This window comes from Neomonachus schauinslandi, chromosome 5 (assembly GCF_002201575.2).
Source record: "Neomonachus schauinslandi chromosome 5, ASM220157v2, whole genome shotgun sequence".
NCBI lineage: Eukaryota > Metazoa > Chordata > Mammalia > Carnivora > Phocidae > Neomonachus > Neomonachus schauinslandi.
In genome coordinates this window covers 68,068,458-68,081,430 of record NC_058407.1, presented here as the reverse complement: position 1 = coordinate 68,081,430, position 12,973 = coordinate 68,068,458, and the positions used below count along the sequence as shown (strand labels likewise).

Genomic DNA, 12,973 nt, shown 5'->3' with positions numbered 1-12,973 from the left:
TTTGCAGGCTTTGTCAATGACTTGCAGGATAAACATAGACCCACTACCATGCCTTTACTTTGCAATGGAAGCTGGGTAGCATATTTTCTGAGAAAATATTATTTCAAGATAAGCTGCAACATACCATTAAAAGGAAACTTTTCATTAAAATATAAGTTAGCATCAAACAGAAACACATATTGGCATGACAGTTGGCTTTTAGGTGGGAAGATAATTGTGACATTAGAGCCTGATGGGGGGGGGAAACTCAGGGAAAGTTTGATATGCTGTACAAAAATGTCTTTGGAGTCAGACTGACCTAGATACAAATTCTTTTGGTATCAACCAACTGTGCAGCATTGGGCAAGCTACTTGACTGCTCTCTGAGCCTCACTTTACTTCCATCTAAAATGAAAAAAAAAGCCTACCTACCATATATATTTGCAGGTGGTTCACAGTGGATCAGATACTTGGCATAAAGCAAGTTCATGACCAATGTTGGTTTGCTCAGTCTGAATAGAATATAAAAATATAGTTGATCTCCTCAATAGCTGTTTTCTTTCTCCTAAATAGAGTTCTCAGTGAGGGGGATGTAATGAAATATAGTTCACAGGTTACTGATTAAATTTCATCTGGTCTCTCTCTACCGTTAATCCGTTGGGTGACATGGGTGGAGTCTTGTAACCTCACTGACTCTCATTGCCTATAACTGTAAAAGGGAGAGGTTAGCCTACTTATTACTGCCATTTGATGTATTTTGAGAATAAATGCTTTGCATATACTGGGCATCGAATAACTGCTGAATTAGTTGAAGAATAGTGTGATGCCATCCTATGGGGGACTTGAATGGGCTATTGAGAACTTATGCAAGAAATGTAGACTTACCATTCTCTCTATTAGTGCTATGTGGAATCTATAAGCCAAGCCCACCCCTGGGTTCTCTGGATGGATTATGTCAATATAGAGATGGGCAAGTACTAACTTGCATGCAAGTCTTCTTTACCCTAACATATAAACTTGTTCTCCAAAAGGACCCCGAGTGGGAGAATATCTCTCCCATAGGTGGCTAACAAGGAAAACACAGTATTTTAGGTTTTTCTTGGCCATTGACCTTTGGACTAACAATAGTTTAAAAAATTTTTCAATTCGCTGAGGGTATAATTCTCCAACAACAAAATGCATTTTATTCTTTCCATCCCTCTACCCTGCCACTACATATCTCATTTTCCTAGACTTTGCTCTTTTACTTGAAGGTTGTTAATTTGTCTCTAGAGCTCAGAGGATGAACATTCTTGACCTAAAACTCATCGAAGAAAGGCCTGGAAAGTCTGACAGTTCAAATCCATTGCTCTAAAGGTTTTACTTTCTGCTCCTTTTATCACTGGGTGGTCCACGGGGGTCAGAGGCAGAGACTCTGTGATTGTTCCAGAATCTGAAGTCTTTACTGAAAGGTAAAATCGAAGGAAACCACACCGGGTACAGAGCAGCAAGGATCCAGCTTATTGTCTCTAAAAGCCTGCTTCATTAAAGGCACAATGAACTTTGCCCGGTGTTGCTTTGTTTTGTTCTGTTCTTCAGGAAAACATCTATTTCGACTTTACAGACAGTGATGGTCATAATAGTTATCAACTGGCACAGCAGAGGTACTGACCAATCAGAGTAGACATCAGCTCTAAGCGGCCAGGATATCCATACTGGTGGATACCAGATTTTAGCACTCATCTTAAAACATAAAAAGAGAATCTTAGGTCTCAGATTCCCTTATTCTACCAAAATTCAATTTATTTTACACTAACAAAATTTATTTGAAATTGGTGTAATCATAGTTTCTCAGTAGTTACTGATTCTTTTTTCTGTTCCCACTAATAAAAACTCCTCGTAAGAGTTCTGTATTATTGCCTCTACTTCTCACTTCCTGTTTTCTTTTGAACAGACTCCAGTCAGGCTTTTGTCCACAATATCCTCTTCCTCTGGAGCTCAGAGGTCCTATCATGATCAGCAACCCTCATATTGCCAAGTTCTGTAGTTACTTTTCAGTCTTCCTACTCGATATTTTAGGTGCATTCAACAGAGTTAATCACTACTTCCTTCTTGAAACATTTTCCACCTGGCTTCTAGGATGCCACTTTTTCCTGCTTTTCTTGTCATGTATGCCATTCCTTTTCAGTTTTCTCTACTGGCCTCTCATCTTCCAACTTCAAATGTTGGAGTGCCTCAGTGCTCAGTCCCTGGCAAGTCTCCACCTCTCCTGGCTTTGTATACTCCCTTTCCAGGTGATTTGATTCAGTTCTGTGGCTTTAGGTCGATGCACATGCTGAGTCCCACATCTATATCTCCAGCTTTTGCCTCTCCCGTAAGCTTCCCAACTGCCTACACAATACCTTCATTAGGATTTCTAATAGCATGTTCTGAATAAATCTCTGGATTTCTTACCCACTTCCCTATCTTCTACAGGTGTATTGGTTGCTCAATCTTTCTTTACCCAGTGAATGCTACTGGTTGTTCTAGTAACTGGTAAATTCAGAAGTTCAGTTGATAATACCTTTAAAATACATGTTGATCTGAATACCTGACCACCCATATCTGAATACCTTTACCCACCATCAACTCACAGCTAAACTATTGCTCTGGTCTCCTAACTGGTCTTTATTCCTCTGATAGCCAGCCTACCACACTCCACATCACTCAAACGCCTACAACCACTCTAAGCTTGCTGTTTCTTTTTTTTTTTTTTTATGTTATGTTAATCACCATACGTTACATCATTAGTTTTTGATGTAGTGTTCCATGATTCTTTGTTTGCCTATAAGACCCAGTGCTCCATTCAGTTCGTGCCCTCTTTAATACCCATCACCAGGCTAACCCATCCCCCCACCCCCTCCCGCTCTAGAACCCTCAGTTTGTTTCTCAAAGCTTGCTGTTTCTTGAGCACACCCATCTCATTTCCTCCTTAGGGTCTTTGCATTTGCTACTCTTTCTAGCTGATCTGCTTCTCCTCCAGAACTTTGCAGGGCTTCCTCTTTCATATCAATCAGTACTCCATACAGACATCACCCCTGACAGAGAACACACTGAGGCTTGATGGAGGGAGGCAGGTCGGGGATGGGCTAGATGGGTGATGGGTATTAAGAGGGCACTTGTTGTGGTGAGTATTGGATGTTGTAGGTAAGTGATGAATCACTGAATTCTCCTGAAACCAATATTGCATTATATGTTAATTAACAAAATTAAAACCAAAACCAAAACAGAAAAACAAGGTCACCCTTGAAGAAGTTTTCTTTTGACTAACTAAACTAGCGTCCACCCCTAACTCACTACTCTTTATCCTCCAACACTGCCGGATTTCCTTCAGAGTACTTATTACTATTTGACATCATAGTATAATGCTACTTGCTGATTTACTGGTCTCCCAACTAGAATATATGCTCCATTAGGCATTCCTGAAAAAAAAAATCATAGAAATGAACCCATTGCAAGAAATCCTACAGGTAATTTACCTTAACCACCCACCTGATATTTAGATCAACTTCACACTCTGTTATTTGTGAAGTGAACATTTTTATGTTGAATTACATTTACCCATTGGTCTCCACTATTACTATTTTTTTCACAGAGAAAAATGACCTCAATATTAAATAAAAATTTTACCAAGGACAATAATATCTATTCTTTTGACAGCATGCAATTAATTTTTCTCTATAGCCCACAGAAGAAATCAGTCATTCAGACAATTGTATGTGACCGTTGCTGGCAGCTTGTGTAGAGTCAGAACAGATACTGGAGCAGCGACATTTTGTACCAAATGTGCAAATACAATAAAGCACAGAGTAAGCAAAGGGCTATGTGCTATTATTGAACTGCAGCCAGTGTGTGAAAAATGACATAGAAGTGTGTTGTCTAAGAACTTCCTTCCACTAGATTTCCCTCTTTCCTTACAAGGAGAAAGGAATTATTAGGAGCTCTCCTTTAAGTAAAAAATAGGTCAATTTATTACATAGTTAATATTCATTGTTCTTAAGAAGTGCAAAGTAAGTCAAGTTGTTTGATAACTGATGGAAGATTTCATCCAAAAGGACTTATTACCGAGTTCTAACAATGTGCTTCCTTAGATCTTGCACTAACTTTGGTTATCAGCACCTTGTCACAGGCAGGGTTTGGTTCCTCCCATCCCCCCACAGAGGAGTCTCCGAGATGTCAAGTACTCTGTCTTGTGTACTGGGGAACTGTATTGCCCTAGTGAGGGATATTGATTTCCCATTATTCCTAGATGCCACATGACACATTTCTAGTAGTTGTAAACACTTACAAGACTGACTTTTATTTTGTCCTTCATCACATCAGTCTGCCAAAGCAGGACATCTATTAATGAGTCCCTGTGCATTTTATCAGACACCCTTCCATCTTGGTGCTTAAGGCATGATGCTCTCAAGGGATCTAGATAGAATAAAGCTTGTTTTAGAAAACCAACTGCTGCTTTGCCAGAACCTCATAGTCGGATCTTTTAAAAGTAACAAAAACTATACTTACTTTTCAAATCTACTCTGTGCTTGACTTACTTGCCTTTTCTACACGCACGAAACCATTACTTCTATCTCATTGATATGTGTTGGCTTTAAAATTAGCCTGGAAAATTCTTACTGGCCTTCGGAAGTAAGGAAGATCATCGCGGAAGAAAATACATTAAATAACGTTACAAAATGGGCCCTTAGGATAAATTAGATTGTTTGGGCAACAACTTGAGAGTTAATTGGTATCTTTGAATATACAAAAACACATGAAAGAGTCAAGTTCTTTAAACATTTTAAGTAAGGGTCTACAGCCTGACTTGGGATTTGTTCTAGTGATGAATGAAATCGGCCATCTCTACTACTTGTTGACAAAAGCCTACTTCCACCAGAAAGCCAAAATTTTTCCTTAAAGATTTTAAATTTTTTAAAAGCATATATGCCCCCAGAATTCATTTGCCCTTGGGGGGAAAATAGTGAATATTAAGAGAAAATGAAAGAACAACATATGAGAAAAAGGTGTTTGTCAAAGGGCATCTGAGTAACCTCCTGCTATTTCTTTTTTGTTCATCACTCACATTTACTGCAGGGCATCGCCTCGAAGATCTTCCTGCCATCAGCCACTGTGGGAAATGACCCCCCACCCCATTCTATTTAATCACATGTTGGTTTACATTCTCTTTTTTGTTCTTGGACTAGATTGAACATGTCTCATGAGTTTCTTTAATTTACTAAATATAAATATGATAACTTAAAAGGGTGTCTTGGATCATCCCAACAACCATTTCTGGTAACTCCCCAAACATTAACTCACCTCACAATATTTACATTTGACAACTTTCTTTCTGTAATTATCCACTGTCTCCTTTCCTCTGTGATCTTTGGCAAATGGTTTAATCTTTGGGTTATTCTCCGTATATTTGCAGTATGTCTAGTTTATTGGGGGAAAAAAACAACCAATTTTTTTTTTTCATAATAATGAGTCTCAGATTGATGTGTAATATTATTCACAAAAACAAGTACTTGTTGTGTTGCCTCTGTTTACCTAAATCCATTCTGTGTTGCCATTTACATGAAGTCAAAAAGGGATTGTTGTACATGTTTAACTTTCAGAGAGTTACATTCATCAATTCAACAAATTTTTGAGTTCTTCCTATATGCTAAGCACTCTTTCAGGTGTGGGGAATAGACAAGTGAACAAAGAGGGAAAAACTTCTGTAAGTTCCCTGGAGCTTACATTCCAATGGGAGAGGCAGGGGAAGAACAAACAAATAAGCAAAATCTACTATATGTCAAGGTTTTCAAGGATTTACTCAGCCACTCAGCCAAGTGATACTACAGCAATTTTGCCATTTAGAAGAATGATAGAGTTGCCGAAAGAAATGTTATTAAGAAACAATAATATCACCTAAAGCATGAGTACAATTCTTCAGGCCACCATTGCTCACTGTTACCTAAAATCCTGTTGCTAGGACACTTGCTAACATAGAGAAGCTAAGGACATTTACAAGCTGGGGAAATTTTTGGTGAACTGATGTTCTGATATTCATGGGACTAAATTTGTTTTTGAAATATGAGGAGAAATAGAGATTAACAAACAGAAAACAGAGCATATCTGTCAAATTCGCTTTTGAAATCATTTTAAGCTTAATAATCTAATGCGTCTAAAGAGGAGATATAGAACTTACTCCATTGAAAAATGTTGCTACTTTTTATTAACATTTAAGAATCTATTGTCAGTTCTATTCTAAGTGGTTATCAGTACTTTTCAGTAAAATCTAACCTAATCTCTCTCTTAATTTCCTAAAAAAAACCAGATGGCCAATATTTGGCCCACCAAAAACTTTTGTTCTGATACCATGGCTTTCGTTTTGTAGGGTAATCAGTGTTATTACATTTTTATCCTCTAACGCTTCTCTAAATAGAAATGGGGTCTCTTCATTTGATTTGGGAAATTGAATGCTAGTGGGGGAATTCAAAACAGTGTTGGTTTCAAGCTTGAGTTCCTCTGCAAAGTACCAACTTCTTTTTCTTGGCCCCAAGGCATGCGTCTCAATGAGAAAACATGAGGGAATGATGAATCCAGCATATCCTGAGACCATTTTGCCTATATACTTAATGCTGCCTTGAAATTTTGTCCAAATGTGGTCCATGAATGATAGGGCCACATTTGGACAGAATCAGATTTGGACGCATCAGTCCAAATTACACGTCCAATGGACATCAGTGTCCAAATGCGATTTTTATTGTGATAGGCAGAGTAAGCCATAGTATATAAGAAATAAGATTAGATATATACCATGGCACTGCTCATTTATATTGATATGGGAAATATGCCCATCTGAATGAAAATTAACTCTTTCTTATATGAAGCAAGGTATAAAGTTGGAAGTCTGTTCATCACCATGAACTGATGAGAACTGGAGTAGCATGTATGATCTGATATGCCTAAATAATTCTCACCTCACTGAACCGCAAATGTGATAGACTTCTATAGTGATTGTTAGATTTAATAACAGAAAGGAGTAAGGAAGCTTTGAATTACTAAATATTGATAACATTTCTTAAAGAACAAAATAAGTGAGCATTTCATAATATGCACAGTATTAACCTATCTCTACTGTGGTCTTAGTAGCTAAACACATCTTGCCTTGTCATTCTCTTAACATTCTCATCTTGTGTTCAAATATATATTTTACATTTATGCGGCAGGAAAGAAAGCTATGATTCTCATAACATTTACATCCAAGCTGTGTATGAAAATCGCTATACATCCAGTTATGGTGTCAAGAGAATCTCAATATTTTATAGCAATCACCTGTTAGTCAAATGTCCCTTCTTCCCAGGCTGATTAGAAGCCAGTGTCCCTGGGACAGTTGCTTAGTGGAGAAAGAGTCACAGTTGGTCTTGTTCAAATCCAGGTCAGATTAAAAAAAAAAAATGAAAGCCCTTTGGGGTGGGTGGGAAAAGCAGTTTAAATCTCTTCATGGAACTGGCTTTTGGTGGGAGACAAGCAGGAAAGGATGATCATCGTGATTCTCCATTAGAACAGATGCAGCAGGTCAAAATAATCCCAGTTTGGAGTAAAACACAGTAAGTGCTGTTCATAGAGATGGCATGGCCTGACAGAGAGAATTTATTCTTTGGGCTGTGTTCTGCCGCATCACAACTGCATTTTGTGACAGCCTTTCTGAGACAGATTTCCTCATCTGTAAAATGGGTTAGTAATAGGAAGCTTTCAGGACCATTTGGTACATAGATATAAATATATAGCCTAGGACGATGCTAGAACATTGCGAGTGTTTAATAATTGATGCCCAATGTCCACAGATTTCCTCAACTCTTAGTTACTCATGTTGCTAGCTTACCAGCTCCCGTCTGCAGGGTAGCAATGCCTCCCTTCCCCACCAGTAAAGTCCCCCACAGGTATTTCTGGAGGTTTCAACAGTGTCACCACATTGCATAAGAGACCAAGTTGCTCTTGTTCTTCCATCCTCCTCATGAGGTCACCTTACATGTCTCTGGAGAGAGGCTCCTTCCTTACGGTCCTGCTCCCAGTGCCCTCTGGGAGAACACCACTCTGACCAAAGTCCCAGTCAGAGACCCCAGGAGGCCAGCACTGTGCAGTGGATGAGAGCAGAAAGGAGAAGAGGCCCTTCGACCTTTTTCACCCAGACCTGCAAGCAGCCCTATGTGTGATTCTGAAAACAGATGCATCTGCTTCCTTTGCTTCACTCTCAGGATAACCTTGATCTTGGGATCATGTGGGGAAACCAGCCATGCTTGTTGGCCATTTCCCTGTCTCTTCCCTCTCCCTCCAGCACCTGCTCATTGCTGTCCAGGCATTATCTCACCCTCCCAAGGAGCCTGTGAGGTTGCTATATTTAACCCCAATTTATAGATGAAGAAGCTGATACCTAGGGAGATTCAGAACACCACCCCTCCTCCCCTTTTACCTCCTTTAAGTAAATACCTGGGGTATCATCAGCCTCAGATACCCCTGCCCGTGAAGACAAGCCCCACACTTCCTGCAAATGATAGCAATTATTATTAGCATCCCAGTCTAAGTCAAGTGAGGCCAGAGTTTACACTGACCCAGTAATGAGTCCAGAGAAGTATGCAGAGTAGGAACTGAAGTACAAACACTGGAGTAACAGGGAGAGAAGGAGGGGGGGTGGGGAGTTCCAAGACTAAGGAAAAGAGTTTTGAAAACCAAAATATGGTGATTATAAAAAATAATGTAGAACAGATGACTCTAAGAGAATATATCATCTTTTTTATTAATCTTCTTTTCAAAAACTTTTCTTACAAGGCACCAGCTACTTTTATCATACATTCCCCCAAACTCCCTAAGCTGATCCCATCTTTAAAAAAAAAGGAAAAAAGTAATGCCATCATCCAGACAAGGAGCAAGACTTTCTCTTCTCTTTCATCTGCACTCCCATTTCCTTAATTCATCTTTCATTCTCCAACTATAGGTGGGAAATCTTTGAGGAACTATTTTTTGGTGAATGAAGTTTTGATCTCATTCTACGAGAAATCTCTAGAGATTACTTTCAAACTAAAACCAATGTCATACCCAGTAGAAAACTTTCATCTCATGGAATAAAAGGTAAATGAGAATAGTCCAAGAACATCTTTCCAAAAAGAAGGTACTATACTTGCTCAATTACGACCAAGAAGTATTCTCTTTCTTAAACCAAGAAATAAAAAAGAGAATTGCTCTGTTGATAATGTTTTGTGTTGTTTATCTAGGGCAAGTGAAAGATACTCTGGTTATCAGTCCCTTTATGTGTCAAGCATAATTTTTCATGGGAGATGTCAGTTATATTTTAGCAAAAGACCAAATTCAATTCCAATTCTCTTAGCAATAGTATTTCAAGTAATATAAGAAGAGCAAGGTGTTGATAAAAAATAAAGGAAAATACATTTTAATAAAATGTAATAATTCACAAGTATTACCAATCCATTTTCTTCTAATATTTTAGATCAAATGTTCTAAATTATCCAGCTTATGCTTTGGGTTTTCTGAATTTTCCAAATTACATGTCTATTTACTGCTGATGTATGAAAAGCAAGGAGAGGTGAGACCAACAAGATATTTGCATACACAACAATAGAAAAAGATGATGTGGTATCATTTCATTTTTCTTTTTGTGTCTTTATTTCTTATTAGCAGTTTGGAGTGATCCATAGATCATGAAATTAATAGACATTGAAAACTTTCCTGGTTACTACCACCCACCTAGGTTCCTTTTCTCTGAAGCCTATTCTCCTTTGACCAGAATTCTCAGCAGAAAGGGGATGGTGGGGTGCCAGGGTGGCTCAATGGATTAAGTGTCTGACTCTTGATTTCCGCTCAGGTCATGATCTCAGTGTCGTGATATCGAGCTCCGTGTCAGGCTCCGTGCTGGGCAAGGAGCCTGCTTGAGATTCTCTCTCTCCCTCTGCTCCCCCCCCACCCCACACACCTGCTTTCTCTCTCTCAAAATAAATAAATAAATAAATAAATAAATAAATAAATAAACAAATAAATAAATAAGGGGAGTGGAATGGACATGGAAACTCTATGATGTTCAGGCACTCTATTATTGGCACATCTGTATCAGCTGAATATATAGAAGTCTTGGAAAAATTTACTTTTTAAATTGAAATAATGGGGGCACCTGGGTGGCTCAGTCATTAAGTGTCTGCCGTGCGCTCGGGTCAAAATTCCAGTGTCCTGGGATCGAGCCCCACATCGGGCTCCCTGCTCGGTGGGAAGCCTGATTCTCCCTCTCCCACTACCCCCTGCTTGTGTTCCCTCTCTCGCTGTGTCTCTCTCTGTCAAACAAATAAATAAAATCTTTAAAAAAAATAAATTAAATAATTGGAAATAATGTACTGAAATCTGAAATTCATATTTTGTTCATTACTTTTTTCAGTAATATTTTTAAAGATGTTCACTAAACACAGGACTGATAATTTAGGGATTATTTAGTTATTAAAAGTGAAAATATGTGTATTAATGCCTATGGATCCACCTCAAATGTTTCTTCATATTTAGTCTCTTTTTTCTTCACATGCTAGCTGTGAACTTCAGTTCGGTGCTATATCCAAAAACCAAGAGCAGATGAGACACCTAAAAATATCCTCATTTGCATCTGTTTCCCTTCCTTATGAGAGGGAGGGTCATCCCTCCTGATTTTGCCTTACAACAAGAAAATAACTAAGACAATTTGGGAATTAATTCATCGTTCATCTCTCATGCTAGCACGTCAGGCCCTCCATCATTTGGTTCAAATTGATGCTAAGTTGCAAGAGAACAAAACAAGAGTCTTTGGCATTTTTCCACTCCATGTAGTTACTAGCAGAGGTGATTAATAAAAGGCTCTTGGATGTGACTTGAAAAACTTGATTAAGTGAATTAGATCCTCTTTACTTTGTCCTCTTGCACAAAACATAGTATTATGGGGTTCATATTTTTTAAAGGTAGTGAAACAAAATATAACAAAATTACCACATATTTATAAAATATGGATCTCTTCCTTCCTATAAAAATTTAAGATCAGTTCTCCAGAATGAAAGAGAGAAACATGTATAGATGCAAATCAATTCTATATTGGTTTCTTATTACCACATTAAAGAGAAAATCTGAGGATGTAAGTTATGACTTAATTTTGATTTTGAATGCACACAACTACCTAATGTACATAAAATAACCATCACGGAATGAAACAGATACATCCAACAGCTTGCTGCATTTAAATGATTTTGAAATAAGTGCTTGTAAAAAGTCAATTTTTGGTGTTTTGCTGCTTAGGAACGAAACAAATCACAAATATGTTTTTATGTTGATTTTCTTTGACAGGACTGGGAATTCCCACATTTTATGGGAAATGTTGATGTAAATCTTCCTGGGTTGCACACTCCTCACATGCAGTTCAAGATTCCTTTCTTCCAAAAGATCTTCAAGGAGGAATATCGTATTCACATAACAGGTATGCTGTAACTATAAACACGATCTGATTGTCTCCTACTTAGAGTAATACCAGCTGCTATAAAAAAGCAAGTGGTAACATTTTAGAGGCATGCATACATCTAGTTTTATTTCTCACTCACTTAATAGTGCAAGGTGGTTCTGGATCAGTTGGGGGTTCCAAACTATCATTCTGGGACTAAGGCTCCGAGCGGCTTTAGTCATTTGGATTTCAACATCCAGCAGGCAAATGGGAATGGCGAGAATGGAGAAGAGGATGAAGGAGGCTTATCTTTTTCTTAATCACCTTGACATGGGGGAAAGACATATACCCTCTAGTCACATTTCACTGGCAGTAGCTCATCAGATAGCCCTACTTAGAGTCGAGGAGGAAATGTGGTCCATGCTTGGGCAGCCACTTCGGTGGCACATCTACTGTTCTCGCATCTGCTGTTCTCGCGGGAGGCCACAGTTTTGGCGTGGATAGTTAGCTATCTCTGCCATGCTCCAGATACCCCTCCACCTTGGTTTTCTTCATGAGGTTAGTTGCTTCCTCACGACATACAGCTCAGTATGTTTTTTCACCATTAACACCCTTTACACTGCGTTCCTCAGTTACTGCTGAGATTGGAACAGTGGTATCCGAGAGCACCAGTCAGACCCTATGCCTTTAGGGAGTTAGGCCACTTCTCATTTGATCAAAACCTCCTTCTGTGGCAGAGCTCATGTTTCTCTCAGGTGAGTCTCTTGCAGATCCTCAGATTCTTTCATTTGCAGAGATGCCCTCCTTTTGAAATGGCTCCGTTATGATTTATTATAATATTCCTTCATGACATCTCAGTCATTCTCATCTGAAAAAGGTCTTCCTGAAGTTCTGTTTTATACCTTTTTTTTCTCTCCTAACCAGAGGCAGACAGCTAAATGATCACATAAAGGGTGGTGTTAGCTCCCAAGCTGTTCAAATGTACGTAGTGAACGTGTGTGTGTTTTAAGGACAATGGCTTAGGATCCCACACCTGCTATAATAAAAACTGCTGAAGAAATCCGTGCTTACACTACTGTCTGTGCTGCTGCGTAAAAATAGCCCGAGCACAGAAAACGTGAACATCTGAGTCTTGCAAAAAAACCTTTGCTTCCCAACTTGAAGGCTGGTTTTTGCTTTGAGCATGAGGCGACCTTCCTAAACTGGAGAATGAGTTCATGAATAGGGAAGATGCAGCAGGTTTCTTTTCCTATTTAAAATGAATGAGGCCCATCTATTAAATTCACTGGGTAAATCAATCAATTTGAGTTCAGGTCACATAGTGTGGTTTCAGAGTCCCCACTTAATCTCTGCAGCATGCTCCTCTCTCGGACTTCTCAAACAGCTATCACACACATGGCATCATCATGTCGCTTTGGGTGGGCTTTTGCGTGGACCATCTGTTCTTGCTATCAGCTCTTGTCCCAGGCCACCATGGCACTAATATTATCTCTGAATATCAGAATCCCCGTCAAAAATGTACCGCTGTAGTGCATACTATCAGGTTAA

At 38.8% G+C, this 12,973-nt stretch overlaps 1 protein-coding gene across 3 annotated transcripts in view; it reads left to right on the top strand.

Annotated features, from left to right (window-relative positions):
- Positions 1–12,973, top strand: part of TMEM117 (transmembrane protein 117) — a 478,296-nt gene that overhangs the window by 455,096 nt on the left and 10,227 nt on the right. For all 3 annotated transcript variants that reach the window (XM_044914873.1, XM_021704760.2, XM_044914874.1), the window contains one exon: positions 11,335–11,464. In XM_044914873.1, the coding sequence (XP_044770808.1) occupies positions 11,335–11,464 (130 nt within the window). The remainder of the gene's footprint in view (positions 1–11,334; positions 11,465–12,973) is intronic.